The 21,714-nt window shown below is 38.4% G+C and overlaps 1 protein-coding gene across 1 annotated transcript; it reads left to right on the forward strand.

The window, feature by feature from the left end:
* Nucleotides 1-16,200: 16,200 nt before the first annotated feature.
* Nucleotides 16,201-16,512, forward strand: LOC145111617 (uncharacterized). The gene has a single exon (XM_079047881.1). The coding sequence runs from the start codon at nt 16,201-16,203 to the stop codon at nt 16,510-16,512; it is 312 nt and encodes a 103-aa protein (XP_078904007.1).
* The last annotated feature ends 5,202 nt before the right edge of the window (nt 16,513-21,714 follow it).

Below are 21,714 nucleotides of genomic sequence, written 5' to 3' on the forward strand. Positions count from 1 at the left end.
ATGAATATAAATAAAACACCTTTTATTTATCACCATATTGATTACACATTATTCATTGTATAATGTATCGATTTATCAACCTAATACTTGAATTAAAACAATAGTCATGCCATGCTCCAAGCATGCACACTATGTTTGTCCAAACAATAGTTATGCCATACTCCAAGTATGCACACTATGTTTGTCTATGATCCTTACTTTGTGAAATAGACCAATTGAACATGATTCCAATGATGCTCATTTCACAATCCAAATCCTTATCGTAAATGTAAGAATTCCAAATTCCTACCATTTACCAAAATCTGTTAGATTCTAAACTTATATGCATTGATCCTCTTGTAATGACTATGAACAACGTCACAAGGACTTGTCAACAGACATTACAGAGTATTCCAATGGAGATCAATTCCATGGAAACGAAGTCTCCAATTCAAAGTGCATTACTTTGAACATCCTTCTTGCATTAAGTTTTCTAATCTTACACAGATTTAATGGATAACTTCCACCTATGGACACATTTCCAGATTCCCATTTTGACTATCACTTCTGAATAAGAGTTGCCTCCTTTCAGAATATGTCAATATGGTCCTTTCTAAAAATTTACACCATACTTCCAACTGTCCATGAGCAACCAATCTTTGGTAAACCTCAGATTGTCTTTGACAATTGCTTAATCATTTTAGTCATATCCAGTTCTAGTACTTTTTCCCTCTTAATGCCCTAGGCATTTGGAAGATTTAGAATGGATGAATATTATAGCACATGTAATCGATCCTATATCTGAAGCATATGGGACACGATTCATGATGTCTCACATAAAGACATGATCCTAGACCAGTCTTTTGCTATAATATTTTATTTGCCATGTTTTCATAATTCGACTATGAAGAGGGATGCCATAATCATAATCGAATTTTGAGAATGCAATACATATAGAATTTCCTTATGTTGAACCATTCCAACATAAAATTCATATATATATCCTTGACTAAATTTGATTAAAGTCTCACAATCTAAGCTTTTCAATTTGAAATGAAGTATAATTTCATCTCCCTTAATTATAGCAAAACAACTTTTCAACCCTTGCAGCTTTGCAAATTGAAACTTTATTTTTCTATAATTAACATTGCAAAACTCAACATAATAACCATGCTCCCACTAACATGATAATTATTAGCATAACACTTATGCTCCCACTAGCTTTGACATGTATCTAGAAATCAGCTGGACTTCTAGAAATCAATACTTTATTGACTTTCTTACCAAAGTTCATATTTCTGATACGAGATGCTTTGATAAGACTTTATCAAAATCATACACCTCTCCTTAGATAGCTCACATGTGTGTCTAAATAATTTTTAGAACTATGAAAAGGGATGTCGTAATCATAGTCTCAATTGTTTAGACCTTTGTCATTTCTCATAAGTCCATGTTAGTGTGTCGGTTAACCACACACGCTCCACTAATGACTTTGAGAATGCAAATATCACAATTGCTATCTACTTAAAACCTACTTAGTGAAATTGTTTCCTCACCATCATTTTCATGAATCGAAGAGAAACCTTATTACACTTAGATTTCTATGGTGTATGTGTTCTTATCCATGTGAATTTGTCATAACCGCAAGAGGGGGTTAGTGACAAATCCAAACTCATATGGATTGAACTTGTTTCAATCTTAACTTCTTGCCACCTGGCAGCATAAGGGCCTACCATTGCTTCCAAGTAGTTATGCAAACAACTGAGAACTCACAGAACTCACATGCATAGTCAACTTTTAACTGGAATGGGCACAGAAATAAGAATATGTCAACACGATAGGTTACAAGCCTCAAGTCGTGTGCTAGTGATAAACAATACCCTTGATTAGTTCTTGAAACTTTTCAAGATCTTTAAGACTCCCACTGACCTCTTTACATATAAGATTCTCTTGTCAAGAACCATTCCTTGACAAAAGAAATATTCAAGAGTTAGTACGGATACTTATCAAGATAAACATTTCACACAATTGGTCTTAGTTGGTCTTTGTTTTATCCAAAACATCACAACATACCAATTTCAAATGTACAAGAGTAAGAAAACATTTTACTCTACATTTGACAAGTGTTATAAACCTTCTTAAAGATGTATCACTCAAGTTACAATCTTGGAGCATGACTCTAAGAATTGTTTTGGAACGAAGTATGACTCATCTTCTTGATTTAACCATTTCAACAATTCATGATTCCTCTTCTTAGCCATTGGAATGCACTAAGATGTCCTTAGAGGATCAAATTGTGATATGGTTTCTTAATCATTAAGATGATCACAAAACATGATACTAAAGTACTCTCCCATCTTTTCAGATTTGAGAAACTTTTATCTTTCTGCCTAATTTGATTCTTCTCATTCGTTCTGCCATACATCGAAACTTTTCCAATGTTTTAGAATTATACTTAAACTTGTAAGTATAACCATATTTACTAAACTATAGTAAATCATGACGAATACTCTTATTGATCTTTGTGGTGGACTTGACCGGTGCACAAGAATGTGTACTCGATCCCTTAGTCCTTCTCTTGACTCACATATACATGTGAACAAGGAATTAGTCTTAATTTTCCAAAGATGAAAATTCTCATTCATCATACAATACAACTTGCATGATTCCAAGTTTCTGTCCAATTGAAACTTGGGTGATGAGAATCTTTCCTTATTTGGTAAATTATGACACTACCACAAACGAAAGAATCAAATCCATTTTCCAATATTGCTATCAATAGAATCATATAAACAACAATTTATTCACAAATGCCACTGTAAAGATATTTAAAATAAATAAAATTAAAACTTTTTTTTCTTTTATTTTAAAACTTTGCGGAAAAAACTTGTCCTTACAATGCAAATGCATATGAAAACAATGTTGTTATTTATTCCTAGGCAATCTATCACAACTCTTAAGCAACCGCTCAAAATTCTGATTACCGAACTGTGACAACCCGAAATTTCTATTATGTACAACAATTCAATTCAATAGAAGTCAGAACTGTTTCTGCTAATTTTCAAGCTTTCTGGAATAAGTTTGAGTGTTTTAAAGTTAGTACTTTAGGAGATATCAGGAGAGAGGATGCCCTAGGGTTTATTGTGCAACAATAAAGTCCCAAAACTCCAAGAGTTTGGATTTTACGGCCTAAACAAAGGTGTTTACGGCCGTAAACCCTAAAAGGGGGTATAAATATGACACTTAGTCATTATTTACCACTTTTCACATTTTCAAGATCCAAAATCCATTTCTCTCTCAAGTATCATCCGACTTTTCTTCAAGATCTTCAACTTTGTAAGTGTTTCTATCCCTAAAAAGTTGATATCTTACTTAATCTAGTGATCTTACATGATTCCATCCGTGAAATCATTCCAAAAGTGTAGATCTTCAAGTTTCACCAAGAACACCAAGAACACACACTAGTGTTCTTGGACTTTTAGCACCTTTTCAAGCTTCTACCTAGTATGTACTTCTATCCTAGTGTATTATAAGACTTGTTACACTTCTAATCATCAAGAAAAAACCCAAGAATCAAAGGATCAAAGGTGTTTACGGTCCAAGAATACCTTGGACCGTAAACCCTAACAAAGGGGCCAAAGTGGCCCTAGTCCCTTACCAAGCCTTGGAAACTAGTATAGACCCCTTCCTTGATGTGCTAGGAACTCAAAACAACAAAAATACCATAAATCATTTGGGTTTACGGCCGTAAACCCAAAGAGAAGTGGTCCAAGGACCGTAAACTCCATAAAGGAGTGAAATGGTGCCCTAATCACTTCCTAAGGCTTAAACATGAAGTAGGAATGCTTCTTATGACCTTTAAGGCTTCAAAACACAAAATGGACAAAGTACCATGAGTTTACGGCCGTAAACTCATGGGTTTACGACCATAAACTCAATGTGAGTTGGTCCCAAAACCGTAAACTCCAAAAGAGTTTACCCTTGGACCCCAAACTCAATAACCAAGTCCTACAAACCTTAGATGCAATCCTTAGCATTTATAAGCACTTAAATCAAGTGTTTTACATGTCTTAGGATGTCTTAACTTGGTTAATTAGTTGTTTAATGACTAATTGGATATATATATATATATATATATATATATATATATATATATATATATATGTGTGTGTGTAATTATATGTTAACTAGGATCCTTGTGTGTGTTCAAGTCTTCACTTGACACTTGGCATCCTATACATTCCGTTCATCCAAACCATTCACTACAGGTGAGTTCATACCCCTTAATTAACCTTTTAAATGTTTTAAATGCTTTTATGGGGGGGGGGGGGGGAATACAAGTTGAACAATTATAGTTATTATATCAATCACATGTGATTAATAACTACTAAACAAGTGGATTTCTTACTTTTCAAACTGTGTTACCAAACTGTTTTACTTCAAACTGTTTTACAAACTCTTTTATTTACCAAATGCTTTTATCAAACTCTTGTACATGTCAAATACTGTTACTTAAACTCTTTTAAACTTATATTCTGTTAAATGTGTATCTATATAGATATAGTTATATAAGTAGGATTGAAAGGACTTAGGACTGATAGCTCACCTTACTTCCTGTTCCTTGTTTGGTTGTGGACTTAGGGTATCAGGGTTATTTGTCCGAAGGTCGTTTGAATCCTAGTTATATATTATGTATATGTATATAGATATAAAAGGTTACTTCTTTCATTCAGTTCAATACCTTTGGGTAGCAAAGGTATACACAAACATGTTCATACATACAAACAACATTACTAGTAAGCTATAATAGGTATAGTTTAGGGAGATACTAATACTATTACTAGATCAATGAAACATACAATGAGTCAGTTCATACATGAGTCATAATACATAGTGATGAGAAACAAACGTAATACATAGTGATGAGAAACAAACATAATACATAGTGATGAGAAACAAACATAATACATAGTGATGAGAAACAAACATAATACATAGTGATGAGAATCAAACAATACATTACAGAGAGAACATACATACATTCTAGACAGAGGAAGAACACACAATACAGCTAGCACGTACATTACATATACATTATTTCAGTTATGTGAGCCACGTAACGGGGCATGGCACTACCTTCCATGACCGTTTTTGTATCCAGAATCTCCTTAAGTGGGGAGCGTATGAGTTTGTGTATAGATCTATACTGGATTGACTATCCTACACCTTGCTGCTCGCTACAGTGGGACTTGCAAGTCTACGGGTGCCAAACGTCATTTCTTACGACGTCTTACATCGTCGTTTTACTAGAGTCGGTAGCAGGATACAGGCCGATCACATGGTACCTTAAATAACAATTGAATTAAGGTAGTTAGTACAGCAGTAGTTACTTAATTCAACACTACAGTACTATTTCATTTTCCCATTACATTCACTTTGTGAACATTCACACAATGAGTAGTAATGTAAAAACTATTTTGGTTAATGATAGTCAGATTTGGGAAAATACATACTCTTACAAGAGACACACACACAGACACTAGATGCCTTGGTAGAAGGCTACTTTTAGTAGGAAACATAGGGTTTTTTAGGAGAATTCAAACTTTTACAAACTTATACAAACATTTTACAAACATCTTACAAACATCCTACAAATGCTTTCATACAAATACAGACACTAATATACTTATGATCTCACCAGCTTTAAAGCTGATAAACTCTTTCAAAATAACGTGTATTCTCAGGTCACCAGTAGACAGGTACCGGTGCCAGGTTTTGAGAAGATGGAGCTCGTTCAAGACTCATCTTTTATTTTGATACATATTTTTGGTGTCTATTTAACTTGACAGAACACACTTGTATGAAATTATATTATTAATGCAATGGATGATGTTGTTACTTGTTTACTACTTTGCATTGTTGTGATACTGTACATGATGTCCTCCACCCCCGAACGTTTCCGCCGTTTCGGTTTTGGGGTGTGACAGAACCATGCGATCGAAATCCATCTTCGCGTTCAGAATCAACATACTCTTCCTTTAAGCTTCCTTTCTTTGATTCTACAAAGCATCAAAATGTGACCAAGTCACATCATGTAATAAGAATCTCAAAAAGGAACTTATTAGAGTCAGATAGTGGACCTTACCTGAAGTAGAGTCAAACTTTTTGACTTTACCATCCTTATGAACCTTCAGGTAAATAGGGCAGCTTCGCAACCAATGCCCCTTCTTTTGGCAATAGAAACATATAGACTCTTTGGGAATGGTACACGGGACTATCTCAGACTTAGCCTTTCTCTTTACCATTTGGTCAACCGAGTTGACTATGGTCGATCCCTTTCCAGTGGGAAGAGAAAGCTTTTCTGGATTTCCAATGTTACCATTGTCAATGTCCATGGAAGTTTGGGAAGTCGATCTTCCAATCAAATTTGCTTTACCAGTGCTCCAAATCATTGCTGATTTAGCAGCATCAAGCAAATAGGTAAGATCATTAAGGGTCGTGTCATGGTCTGTCATATAGTAGTCCTAAAGGAACTCACTATGTGACTTGGGAAGTGATTGAAGATCCTAGTCAACAACCAACTTCCTCAAGACTTTGACACCCAACTCTCCCGGCTTGTCAATATGTGACTTCATCTCCAAGATGTGAGCACGCATAGACTTTGCTTGCCAATAGGGCTTGAGTGACCTTGAACTATTCAAGAACTAGTGGGTTAGGGAGAATAATTGGAGGAGGTGGAGGAATTGAAGCATGATTTCCATGATCCAACCACGGGACATCATCTTCATTAGGAAAGCTTGTTCCAAGGGATTTGGGATGATCATAGTTGTCTGAACCATACATCTAAAATGGGAGATATTCAAGTTAGTTGATTTAAGTCCTTAATATAACACCCACTATGAAATATTAAGGCTAGGACCCAACACAACATTTTATAACTTGGAAGAAGGATGTCGTAATCCAAGCTATAAAATATTTGAAGGTAGGCGAATGACGATTCACCAATTTCCACCATGAGAAAAGAAATAGGAATTAGGTTTAAATTGGTTTAAAACTCCTAGATCTTTTGAGATTCATTGAATTATTCAATGGCATGTTTAAATCTCGATTGTGCCCTCTCAAGTTTGTGACTGGGATGTCGAGGATCACAAACAAGGTGTGAATAACCATGCAAATTAACTTGGTACCCTTAACTTTATCACCTAATCGATGTACCGGTTAACCACACGCGCTCCACAGATCTATGATACACATTACGTTACCCTTTGCAACACTTACTAGTCCAGGTTAGTGTGTTGGTTAACCACACCCGCTCCACTAACGACTTGGTAAGGTACAAAGTGCAATTTTCATTAGTTAGCACCAAATTCACATTTTCCTAAGTAACTAAGATTGGGAATTTATAAGTGTTTAGTTACTTAGTATTTATCATTATACTTTTATTGAAGGGAGAATTAACATCCTGTCAAATCCGTTCGGCTAACGACCCTCCACCAGTTAAGGAAGCGGTGGGTGAGAGTAGACACCCATTAAACTGCCATTTTATAGGCAGTAACCTTATACCCCCCTTATATATCGGCTTCGTGAATGAGGCCTACTAACGGTAAGAGTGACTTTGTTCTTATACATATATATAACTATTAACTATTAATATTATAATTGTATAAGGGTTGAATTTTAACTTTTAAAATTCTAAGGGTTTACTTGGAATTAAAGTATTCATGGGAGGAAAGTTTACAAATTCCAAAACTTGAGGACAAGTTTTGAACAATTCAAAAACTTTTGGTTTCCATAACTTATGAGTTTAAAGTAGTTTTAATGGAAAAACTCTTCAAGTTCCATAACTTGAGGACAAGTTATGGAAGACTTTAAAACATTTAAAACAATGAGACTCTTCATTTTTCATAACTTATGGAAATCTTATGAGCTTTAAAATTCATAAATGAGACTTTTCATATAACTTGAGGAAAAGTTACAAAAACACATTTTATGAACAACTTTTAGATTAATGTGGATCGGAAACAAATTATCACATAACTTTTCTATTAATCTAAACTAACTCATAAGAACAAGATAATTCAAATCATCAATCTTCAAGAAATTAGCATGAACACATAAACTAATACAAATCTTGAAATTATGACAATTATCTAAGAAATTGGATTAGCATGAACATTACCACATCAAAAACAAGTTTATAAGTTCAAAAATAGCTTAGGGTAATGTTCCTAGTCCAATTCCAGCCAAAAAACTCGAAGATATGCTGTCAGGGGGTCCAACTCGCCGAGTGCAAGAACAAACTCGACGAGTTGGATGAGTTTGTACATGGACTCGTCGAGTCCCTTAATGGACTCATCGAGTCCCCTGTCCAGACAGCAGAAAATTTGATTTTTTCAGCTTTTTAGAGCAAGTATAATTGAAAACAAGCCTTGGCTCTAATACCACTGATGGGTTTTAGTATACTACAACATCCTATGGTGCACATACAACCCTAAATACCTTGAATCTATGTTTTCACTAATTATACATGCAAAGGAGTTTCCAAGGTATTAAACCTATAACTAGCATGTAATTTGCCATAAACCATACAAGATACTAGTTAGAGTAACATACCTTTTATGTGGCTTGAAGTCTTGATGTATTTGGTGTTGCTTGAAACACTTTGGCCTTTAAGAACTTAGTGCCCCAAGCGTTGCACCTCAAATGGAATCACAACTCACCTAGAACAAAGGTGACTCTTGAGAGAGAAACTCCATGCACTAAAAACCCCTCCAAGGACTCCAAGAACTTCTAGTGACGTTTTTAGGAAATGGACTACATATTTATATGTGGTATTTCAAGAGTCATGGATATAACCCAAATCCATACCCATGGGTTTTATGATCCATGGTTCATGTGGCCCAACTCTTTATGTATCCATACATAAACTTGGTCCAACATGGATCATCAGCCCAACACATATAAATATAACTAATTACCATAATTATTCCCCATAGATTTAATTAGTCTCTTTTGATCACTAAATTAATTCCAAATTAATTCTTGATCAATACTAATTAAAACATATGATTTCATATTAATATATTATAACTTATAATATATTAAAAAATCATATTTAACCTTCTCTCAAAGGTTCATCCTAACAAATTGTCCTGGTGTTATGCAACCCAAATGGACCATGCTACTCTCGGGTCGAATACATACCAATAATAGTTATGGGCTTAGACATATAATCCAACAGAAATCCACCCCCTTCCTCTTCAGACGAGTGAGGGGTACTGCAATCTTGGAGAAATCCTGAATGAATCTCCGGTAGTACCCTGTTAATCCCAGAAAACTCCTGATATCCGAGGGAGATTTAGGGACTTCCCACTGCATAACCGCCTTGATCTTGGCCGAATCGACCAAAATCCCCTCCTGGTTAATGAGGTGTCCAAGGAACTGAACCTCTCGCAACCAAAACTCACACTTCGAGAACTTGGCATAAAGCCGTTCTCGCCTCAAAACTCCCAATAGCTCGCGAAGATGCTACTCATGCTGCTCTCTGGTCTTGGAATACACCAAGATGTGATCTATGAACACGATAACCGAGCGAGTCTGCATACCCGATTCATCAGGTCCATAAACACTTCTGGCGCATTGGTGAGCCCAAACGGTATCACCACGAACTCGTAATGTCCATATCGAGTCTGGAACACGGTCTTCTCCACTTCCTCTTCCATCACCCTGACCTGATGGTACCCGGACCTCCAGTGTATCTTAGAGAATCAAGATGCTCCATGTAGCTAATCAAAGAGATCATCAATCCACGGTAGTGGATAACGGTTCTTCACCGTCAACTTGTTCAGCTCCCAGTAATCAATTCACATCTGGTGTGAACCATCCTTCTTCTTGACGAAGAGAATCGGTACTCCCCACGGAGAACTACTCGGACGAATGAAATGCTTGCCTAGCAGCTCCTGCATCTCAGGGGGTGCCAATCGGTACGGCGCCTTGGTGATAGGGGTCGCACCTGGCACAAGGTCGATCATGAACTCAACATGCCTCTCCGAAGGCACTCCGGGTAACTCCTCCATGAATACATCAGCGAACTCCCTGACGATTGGAACCTCTGAAACTGAATCTGGTCCCTGACCCGCGTATCCACCACATATATCAGATAACCCGCACACCCGTGCTGAATATACTGTCGAGCCCTCGCGGGTGAACAAAACTTTGAACCCAACCAGGTGCCCTCGCCGTAGATAACTAGTTCTCCCCCACTTAGGGTTCGAACTACCACACACTGACCCTCGCAGTCGATCATGACATTGAAATGACTCAGCCAGTCCATACCCACTATCACACAAACTTCCCCTATGGGAATCATAATCAAGTCAATCGAGAAGGATACCCCAAAGATCTCCAGAACGCAACCCCGGTAGACTAAAGAAGCAGAATTCCCGTGTTCGTTGGCGATAGAGACTCGCAACGAACACTCAAGCTCTCCTAATGGCAAACCGAACTCCCTACTAAAAGATCGAGAGACAAACGACCGACTCGCTCCAGAGTCAAACAATACAAGAGCAGGCAAAGAGTTTACTAAGAACGTACCTAACATAGGTACAAACATATAAGTATAAAATAAATATAATCAACAATATAAGGGATAGAAACATACCAACAACCACATATGGTGTTGTCTTGGCCTCCTCAGCTGTGAGCTGGAAGGCGCATCCTCGAGCCCTCGGGGGCTCTGCTCTACCCTGACTCTCGTCAGTAATCCTCAGCGTAGCTGGTGCGGGAGCCTATGCCGGCTTAGTGGCGAGCAATAGATAATTGGTCTTCACATGACCAATCTGATTGCAGTGGTAGAAAATCCTCATATCCTAAGTCAGGGCTAACTGGCAGCAATCCCTCACAAAGCGACCCTCCTTGCCGCACTTGCGGCACCCACCACTAGATCGACAAACCCCATAATGACCCTTCGCACTTCCCACAAGTACGGTCGCGCTGGCATCCATACCTAGAATCGGCGGTCTTAGACCGCTTCGGCGTCGGCTGTGACTGTGCCGTGCATGCCTCTGCTCTCTCAACTGCAACTCAATCTCAAGCTCACGCCACCTAGCGGCCTCCTGTAACTCCAGTAACTTATCACAGTGCTGGGTAGCAACAAACTGTTTGATGTCAGTGTTGAGCACACTCAGATAACAAGTCATCTGAGATTGCTCGGAAGCAAACTCCTGGCAGAACATCGCCCTCTCAGTAAACATCCTGGTGACTTCTGTCACCGACTTTGTACCATGTCTCAAATCCAAAAACTCGTGTGCCAGCCGCTCTCGCTCAACTCGCGGAATATAGCGAGAGCGAAACATCGCCCTGAACTGATCCCAAGTAACCGCGGCTCTCTGCTCATCAGAATACGACCCCATCATCAATCTCCACCAGTCCTTCGCTCCGGACCTCAGCAGGTTCAGAGTACACCTGACCTTCTGGTCAGCAGGACATGCATGTGAAGAAACATACCTCCACGTCAGATAGCCACCTCATGGCTATGATCGGGTCCTAAATACGATCGAAGGTTGGGGCTTAGTGTTATTCAAGTCTCGGTACTTGAAAGCCCAACTGGCCCCACTACCTGCTGCTGCTACGGCTACGGAAGCTACAACGGCAGCCGTCTCAGCAAGGGCTGCATAACACTCATCGAAGTACTCAACCATAGCGGTCTTAATAGACCCAAACATCTCTGGAAACTGAGCCCGAAACAGTGTAGCAACCTCATCATGCATGATCTCCCTAATCCTGGAATCCAACTCATCTGATCTCATCTGACCGATGGTCTCGGGCACTGTTGGTCCACCCTGACTGCTATCTCCTGATCCCGACCCGGATCTGGTCACAAATCACCTCGTAACCACCATGCCGAAAATATACCCGGAAGATATCATACATTCCATATAATAACAGGGAACCAACTCCCAACAAAGCCCTAGGGGTTGTGACTTCCTTGCTACGCGTATTGGTCTTGTGCTTTCAGTAGTACGGGCCCATACTACCTTCCACACCTACCCATATTTATCTCAAGTATAATCACAACGCCCTAACAATATACATAAGCATAGGCAAGCTCTCAATCCTCACTCCTAGAGGAAGGCTAAACATCTCTCAACTGGCCGACTGACCCCACACAACTCATCCATGAAACTTCCACCAACCCTGCAACAATCGTGTATGCTAGCCATACATAACGTTGGACCCTATAGACATTCGAATACCTGATCCTACCCTAAGCCCTTCATCATACAAGAACAGGAAATAAGGCCAAACCAAACATTCTCAGGCTATAAGATCTTAGTTATATACAACAGTGATGCATACACTAAGCAACTACAGTAATGATGTCAATTTCATATAATAAGAAGCCTAGGCTATCAGGCATATAATCAGGCAATTCTATCATGCAATTCCTGAAGATCCCTAGCCTATCACTAGCATGTTGTTCTAACATATCACAAAATCAAATAAGTGTGTGGTGATTTAGGGTCGACTTACTGACTCCGGCTGATCGTACACTTTGCATCCTCCTTTAGTATTTTGAAAACCATTTGAAAATCATTTTGAAAATCTTTTTCCTTAGTTTGAGACTGGATTCACACGAGTGTTCCTCAAATTCACTCAAACCAAGGCTCTTATACCAACTTGTAACATCCATAAAATTCATGCCAATTTAAAACTTTTTCAAGCATCCAAAAACCATTAGTTATTACAAAATGTTTTCAAAATAGTTTCATATCAGAGTATCCTAGAAATCAAAATCATAAAATATGAGGAGGTGCACGATCAAGCCTTCTCCTTCCCACGATCATCCGAAGTACCTGAAATAAAATCAACAACTGTAACCCCGAAGCTTAGTGAGTTCCCCCAAAATACCAACGCCATACAAACCAAAACAATATCATAACAAACACCATGCATATAGAGTCTACAATATGACCGGACCGCCCTCCCCGGGCCTTCAGTCTATCTGGCCCACTCACAGAACCTTCAGCATGTCTGGTCCGCCCTACCGGGCCTTCAGCCTGTCTGGACCGTTCTCTGGGCCTTCGGCCTGACTGGTACGCCCCGATGGGCCTTCAGTCTATCTGGGCCGCTCTGGGTATGTTGGCCTAGAGCACAAAGCAGGACCGCCTCAACCCACTCCCAATCATACAATAAACACATAAATATCATACGCTAGCTAGCATGTACAAATAATCATACAAATCTAACAGATCACTAATCATAGCATCATCCTATATACCACGATACCGATCTAACAGATCACTAAGCATAGCATCATCCTATAACCATGATACAGATCTAACAGATCACTAAACATAGCATCATCCTATAACCAGGATACAATCCAAAAAGGGTCGGCCTTGGTGCCTTAGACACGGTTGATATAGTGAGAAGAACTCACCTCACAATGTCGAACTGTACTGAAATCTCCGACTGTTGACTCACCGAGAATCCCAAACTATTACAATAAACGACTAGGTCAACAGTTGAATACCAATCTTGCCTAAGGGTCCAACATATGTTAATAGTCCATTCTATCTTTTCCTTAAGTTGGGCCAAAGCCCAACTCCAATTCCTTCATCCAAAAGCCCAATATACAAGGCCCATAATTGGCCCAATTTTCCAGATTGGGCCCAACTCCCTAATTAGGCCTCATCCTAAGATCCATTCCTATAATTGGCCCAAAACACATATATTCAGAAAGTCCAATAAGGGTCCAACCCAACTCATCCACAGATGGCCCAAATCCTGGAGCCCAAATCGCAAAAGCCAAACAGAAGACATACGATGGGCGTACTCTGAAGCTACGCGGGGTGTACGCGAGCCTCACGTTGACTGGAAAGTGGGAACGTTGACTGCGTACGCAGGGTGTACTGCCCTCTATGCAGGGCGTACCCTCGCTGAGTCCAAAACCCTAATAAGTGCTTAATGGCTTAAGCACTTAAGCCCATATTTCAGATCCATCGACCAAATGTGTCTTACAACCATAAAGTCTCAAAATTTAAGGCTTTGAACGTCCAGAAAGTCCTTAATGCAAGGTCTTAATCCATTAAGACCTTTCTACCACTTGCATGAGACACTTCTAGCCATTGGGACCTCATTTTTATTACTTAGAACCCTTCCTAGGGTCTGAAAGGACAACTTAACACGTCCAAAACACAACATGCACAATATTAGGACTTTTTAGGACAAGAAATGTGTCATAAAGTTATTAAGGCAAGATCTACATCATATAAGCACAAAGGCAGAAGCTTTTTACCTCCTGGAGCTTCTAGAGGACAAGATAACCTCAGATCTTCAAGCTTGCCTTCCTTCTCGAACTCCTTGATGCAACTTCTTTTTTTTCAACTACTCAAAACACACACTTTTAGCTTATACACTCAAGAGAGGGGTTAGGGTTTGGGGAAAACGGCTCAAGACTATGGTGACTGAAATGATAGAAGGTTATGAGCTCATAAGGATGTTTATATACCACCCAAACCCTAAATATTAGGGTTTCGATCTGACGTGAGTACGCCCAGCGTACTAGGGCGTGCCTAGTACGCCCAGCGTACCCTTATGTACGCGCAGCGTACTCCTCTTGATCCAAAATTACAATGCTAGCCATTAGGGCTTCTCATGGCTACACCCTTCCATTCCCAAGGACTAAAAGTGACAAAATAATATTGAAGGGAGGATTCGAAAATACCTGCAAATTCCGGGATGTTACATTTTTGCTGGTACGCTCTCTACGGAATTCGATGGTGATATTGTGAATTTTATTATTAATGATGCTGAAAGTCCGAAGTGACCGGATCAATATCGGTAAATTCAGTAATAGGTCTTATAACTAGGGTTTGTAAAACACCGTGAGCCGAGACGCTGGCTGTAAAAAATAAAAAAATTTGCATACAGAAACACTGCATGGGTGGTAATAACATTTTCAGAATTATTTGCTTTTGAATGTTTAAAAAGAAACTTGATTGACAAGTCTGGACCCACAAAACATTACCCTATTTGTTGACACGCGTTACCATCGTCATAACAGAAAACCTTATATCAGATCCACACAACCAACAAAGAAATGAAGAAGCGAGCAAAACTGTCATATCCGAGCTCGTCACGGGTACAAACTGTCTAATCCAGTACCCGAGTAATTTTCTAGAACAAAAAAAGAGAAAAAATGTGCAAAAGTTTATTGAGGAACTCAAAGGTGAAGACAAAGATACAAAAACTCAAGTTCAATAAAATCATAAGCCATCTCAAAGACAAATCTGGCAAATGAAGACCTGTGTGATATGATATTTGACGTTCTCGGAAAAAGTGAAATCATAGAGCTCTGACCTCTATGGGAGGGTTGACTGCTTCGGTGAAAGATGATTTGGCTGTGTCGGGTTCTTAAGCATGAGTTAAGCCTGGTTCTTAATTATCTAGTCTTGAGGACATGAAATTCAGAAATATGTTATTTTCGTTTGCAAGGCTAATTAAGGTATAAAGTTTAAATAAAAAGTTACAACTAGTTTATTGGTTTGCACCGTCGAGCTTCTTCCTGAATTTGGGAGTCTATGAAAGATGGAAGGTATTGCGATGGTTGCCTAGGTAGTGATTGTTAGCCTACTAAGATTTTGGGCTTTATCTTGTATTGGGTTTTATGATTGGGCCTTTTAGTTAGGAAACCCTAATTAGCTAGTCTATATATTATGTCATTCCCTTTCATTGTATTTGTACTTCTTTTTTATAATAACATGAAACCTTGGCCGTTATATGTCTTTCACTTGTTAGTTTACATGGTATCAAAGCTTTGTTGATCATCTGTATTTTTGTTTTGGGGCGAGTTGTAGAAGACACGACACTATTCGTCAAAGTTACTGTTAATCGAATCACTATTCATCAAATCACTATTCATCGAAGGTACTATTCATTGAAATCACTATTCACGAAGTTACTATTCATCGAAGTTACTATTCGCCAGCACTATTCATCGAAGTTACTAATCATCGGCACTATTCACATTTTTTTTGCAATTTTGGGTATGGTTTTCTTGCTCGTTTTTGTATTCAGTTTGATTTGATTTGTTTATTTCAACGACTTCGAGGGTTTCGTTTCATCTGTTAGTTTAGTTGATTTTGAGATCTTGATTGTTGCTGCTGCTATTCGTATTTGCTGTTGTTTTGGTTATTCTCGTTTGACTGATATTAAAATATGGCCCCGAGAGATGATTCTCTTCAGTCCATTAGTATCCAACTCGATGGCAAGAACTATGCCTATTGGAGTTATGTTATGAAGAATTTCTTGCTAGGCAAGACTATGTGGGAGATTGTTACAGGTGACAAGAAGAAACCAACAGACGAGAAGGCTGCTAATTATGCAACCTTACTGGATTCATGGGAGACTGATAACTCCAAGATCATTACTTGGATTAATAATTCTGTTATCCAGTCTATTGGTACTCAGTTGGCGAAGTATGACACTGCAAAGGAGGTTTGGGATCACTTGGCTAGGATGTATACTTAGTTTAACTTTGCAAAGCAGTAGTAGTTAGAGTTTGATATTCGAGCCCTTCAATAGAACAATCTCAGTGTTTAGGAATTTTATGCAGCTATGTCGGATTTGTGGGATCAGTTAGCTCTTACAGAACCTAATGTGGTGAAGGATTTTAAGCCTTATATTGATAGAAGGGAAGCGCAACATTTGGTTCAGTTCTTGATGGCATTACGTTCAGATTTTGAAGGTCTGTATGGATCAATCTTGCATCACACACCTCTTCCCACTGTTGATTCGGTTGTTCACGAGTTGATTGCTGAAGAACATCGTATCAAGTCCCATGCTAACAAAGCTCCCAAGACAGCCACTCCTATTGTATTTTCTATTCCACAACGACCTCAATCTTCAAACTAAAATCGTCCCAAAGTTGCATTTGATGAGTGTGCTTTCTATAAGAAGAACCATTAGAAGGCAAATTGTCCTTTGCTGAAAAGCAAGGGAAATCAGCAACAACAGCAAACAAGATCACCAACACAGTCTCAGTCTTCACAACAGAACAGGTCTTCTGGACAGCCACGTCCCTCTTTTCCATCTTTTAAGCCACCACAGTACGCTGCTGCTACACCTTCAGTTGAGAATGAAACAAATTTTACACCACCATCAGCCTTGTATCCACAGATTGTTGAGCAGTTCAGACAGTTCTTAGCTGCCAATCTAACTGCCATGTCTCATTCAAGTCTGTCTTCATCCAACACAGCAGGTATTCCTTCATCCTTGTGGATATTGGATTCTGATGCATCTCATCACATGTCACCACATTTGTCATCTTTTGCTTCATTATCTTCTCGTACACCTGTCTTTGTTATGTCTGCTAGTGCTAGACCCATGTCAGTAGAGGGTGTTGGTTCTATTATTACTCAGATGTGTATTACATTCCTACACTTGCTTTGAATCTTGCATCGGTCAGTCAGTTGCGTAAATCTGGTTGTTGGGTCTTCTTTTCAGATTCATTATGTTGTATACAGGACATTCGGTCTCGAAGGGTGATTGGGATAGGCCGTAGACATAGGGAGCTCTATGTTTTGGAGCAGCTACATGTTGATGATGTTGCTGCATCTAGTGTCGATTTGTCGTATTTTCGTTTAAACCCTTCTTCGTCTGTTTTTTATCTTTGGCATTCTCGTTTGGGACATGTGTCAGCATCTCGTTTACAGTTTTTGGTTTCCACTAGTGTGTTAGGCTCTTTGAAAACTGATGATATTTCTTATTGTTATGGTTGTAAACTGGGAAAATTTTATGCTTTACCGTTTAATAAAAGTGTCACTCGTTCTGTTGCTCCCTTTGATATTGTGCATTCTGATGTGTGGGGTCCCTCTTTGATCACCTCTAAATCGGGAGCTAACTATTATGTTTCATTCATTGATGATTACCGTCGTTATATGTGGATTTATTTTATGAAGCACAGGTCTGACTTTTTCACCATATATAATGAATTCAGAGCTCTTGTCAAAACTCAACACTATGCTACCATAAAAAAATTTCGGTATGATTTGGGAGGAGAATTTACCTCCAATGATTTTAAACAATTATTGGCATTTGATGGCACTATACATCAATCATCTTGTACAGACACTCCTCAGCAGAATGGTGTTGCAGAAAGAAAACATCGACATCTCCTAGAAACTGCCAGATCCTTACTACTTTCTGCTCAAGTTCCCAATATGTTTTGGGGAGAAGCTGTTCATACCGCCACTTATGTTATTAAACGCATTCCTACTGCGTACACTTCAGGGAAGTGTCCTTATGAAATGTTGTTTGGACAACTTCCAGATTATTCTTCATTACGAGTGTTTGGGTGTACATGTTTTGTCTTGAAGCCTCATGTAAAGAGAGATAGTTGTCTTCAAAATCAGCTCTTTGTGTTTTTCTGGGATATGGTATTGGTCAGAAAGGTTATCGGTGTTATGATCCTTCAAATTAGAAACTGTATGTCTCTCACAATGTCACTTTTTTTGGAGCATATTCCATTCTATAGCATTCATGTTCAGTCACATGATGCAACCCGATAGGAGATTCATACTACTGATCTGCTTAGCATTGACATTGATGATTCACCACATGTCACTGATCCACCACCTGCTGCTAATCCACCATCTGTCGTTGATTCTCTGCCTGCAGATCATCAAGACCCCCCCCCCCTCCATCAAGGCCTTATCGTAATAAGAAGTCCACAAAGCTTCCTGAATTTGTATATTACTCTTACTCACCGGTGCTTGCCTCCTTTTTTGTTAATGCACATCGTTTCTCTGACCCAACATCCTACAAAGAGGTCGTTTCTGATCCCCTTTGGCAGACTGTAATGGTTGAGGAACTTGCAGCTCTTTATCAGACTCATACATGTGATCTGGTTCCGCTTCCGCCCGGAAAGCACATGATTGGTTGTCGTTGGGTATATAAAATCAAAACAAAGTCTGATGGATCCATTGAGCGTTATAAAGTCAGACTTGTTGCGAAAGGATACGCGCAAAAGTATGGTATGGATTATAAGGAGACGTTTGCTCCTGTTGCAAAAATGACGACTGTTCGCACCTTGATTGCAGTCTCTTCCATTCGCCAATGGAATATTTATCAGATGGATGTCAAGAATGCTTTCTTGAATGGTGATCTTCATGAGGAAGTATACATGTCTCCTCCCACTGGTATTGATCACCAACCATGTGGAGTTTGTCGACTTCGGAAGGCACCATATGGCTTCAAACAAGCCCCTCGTGCTTGGTTTGAGAAATTTTCTACGGTGATTACTTCGATTGGTTTTCAACCAAGTAACCATGACTCGGCTCTATTTATTCGATGTACGAATGCAGGTCGGATTATTCTTTCCTTATATGTCGATGACATGATTATTACTAGTGATGAGCATGATGGTATATATTCTTTAAAGTGTGATTTGGCTCACCGTTTTGCTATGAAAGACTTGGGTTTTCTACGTTATTTCTTGGGGATTGAAGTTGCTCAGTCTCCAAAGGGTTATCTTTTATCTCAAACGAAGTATATTTCATATTTGTTTTAACGTGCACGACTCACGGATAATCAGACAGTTGATACGTCTATAGAGAGTAATGAAAAGTACTCTCCAATTAATGGTGTCCCATTATCAAATCCAAGCCTTTATCGTACCATTGTAGGAAGTTTGGTTTACCTGACTGTCACTAGACCGGATATTGATCATGCAGTTCATGTGGTTAGCCAGTTTGTCACTGGTCCTACTACTGTTCATTGGGGAGATGTTCTTCGTATTTTGAGATATCTACGTGGTACTTAGTTCCGCACTCTTATGTTTCCATCTACATCCTCTCTTGAGCTGCGTGCCTATAGTGATGCAAATTAGGATAGTGATATTTATGATCGTAAGTCCACTACTGGGTATTGTGTTTTTCTTGGAGATTCATTGATATCATGGAAAAGCAAGAAACAAGATGTTGTTTCTCGATCTTCTACAAATCTGAGTATCGATCCATGGCTATCGCAACTTGTGAGATTGTTTGGTTGAGATGGCTTCTTGCAAATATGGGTGTTCACATATCTCAGCCTACCCCTTTGTATTGTGACAACGAGAGTGCGATAACGATTGCCAAGAATTCAGTGTTTAATGAGCGCACAAAGCACATTGAGATTGACTGTCATTTCACACGTCATATTCTCCAGAAGGTCACTATCTCCCTTCCTTATGTTCCTTCCTCTTTGCATATTGCTGATATTCTTACGAAGCTGTTGACTGCTCCTCGATTCCATTTTCTGTCTGAAAAACTCTCAATGCTTATTGTTGTTGCATTGTGAGTTTGAGGGGGGATGTTAGCCTAATAAGATTTTGGGCTTTATCTTGTATTGGGTTTTATGATTGGGCCTTTTAGCTAGGAAACCCTAATTATATAGTCTATATATTATGTCGTTCCCTTTCATTGTATTTATACTTCTCTTTGATAATAATACGAAACCCTAGCCGTTATATGTCTTTCACTTGTTAGTTTACAGTGATTTAATTGGAGCTTCCTCGATATAAGGTTTGATCATGTGAGAAGAAGAAAAAGTAGAAGAAAACTAAAAAAAAAGTAAAAAAAAAAAAAGAGTGAACTGTTTTAAAGTTTAAAGTTCAAGTTTTTAGTTTCCTTACTTTTATTTTGTTTTTTTTAAGTTCTTTTTAGGTCATCTACGTCTTTCCATTTTGTTTATAAGGTTAAATTTTTTTATTACTTGATGGAAAGTAAAGATCAGGCTTGGGAAGATTGATATTTTGTTCATCTATGTCTTTCCATTTTGTTTATTTTGTTCTAAGATTCAGTAATTTCATGTATCTTTTTATTGTTCTAGATTCGTTTTTAGCCATGTCTGGCTAAACCTTAGATTTCATTTCTGCACAAACTAGTACTTTTTATGTAATCAATCATTAGACCTGGTTTTGGATTTGTGATTCTATATAAACTTTTCAGTTTTTTCCTTAATAAATGTTTGATTTTGATTCTTTATAGCTTACCTTTTTAGGATTAAATCAATCTAGTTAATCAGTTAATGGAATCTGTAATTGTTCTAATCAACTGGTAATAAGTAACAAGTATCAGATTGGTTCCGTGTTGGGATTTAAATCTGATATAAACTGAAATTTCATATTTTTACACTTCAGAGCTTGTGAGAAGTATTGAATGTTGCTGAGAATTTTACATTGTTCATAATGCTGCTTTTTTATTAGATTAAGAGCTTGTTTAATTAAGTTAGTAAAAAGTTAGGGTTAACTGAAGAGCTTGTTTTGGTTAATTTAACTAGGTAAAAGAAAACTTACTAGAGCTTTTTAATAGTTTTCAGTACCAACTTAGATAGAATGCATCTTAAATAACCAGGTTTGTGTTGATTGCATGATTAGGAAAGTTGTAAAACTGAATTCGCTTTTTTTACTGAATTTTAATTAGTTATTTTCACTGCTATTTAGTTTTTAATTGATAATAAAAACCCCCCATTTTATATCTATTTGTTTTTTACTAGTATGTGCATTACGCAAAGAGGCATTGACCATTAGTCTGTGTCCCTGAGGATTCGACCCTGCTTCCTTGTGCTATCTTTTAGTGCATTCCGCGACAACGTTTTAACAATCTATGTCTTACACTTTGAATACAACATAATTTGAATAACAAAATCTAGCATAAACCATAGTTAATTCGAAATTAAGAAGTTAGGGTTACA

The sequence above is a fragment of the Lactuca virosa genome, chromosome 5 (assembly GCF_052849685.1).
Source record: "Lactuca virosa cultivar CGN04683 chromosome 5, Lactuca_virosa_CGN04683_v6, whole genome shotgun sequence".
NCBI classification, from domain to species: Eukaryota; Viridiplantae; Streptophyta; class Magnoliopsida; order Asterales; family Asteraceae; genus Lactuca; species Lactuca virosa.

Coding starts and splice junctions, on each gene's coding strand:
- LOC145111617 (XM_079047881.1), top strand. CDS start 16,201: ATGGCCCCGAGAGATGATTCTCTTCAGTCCATTAGTATCCAACTCGAT.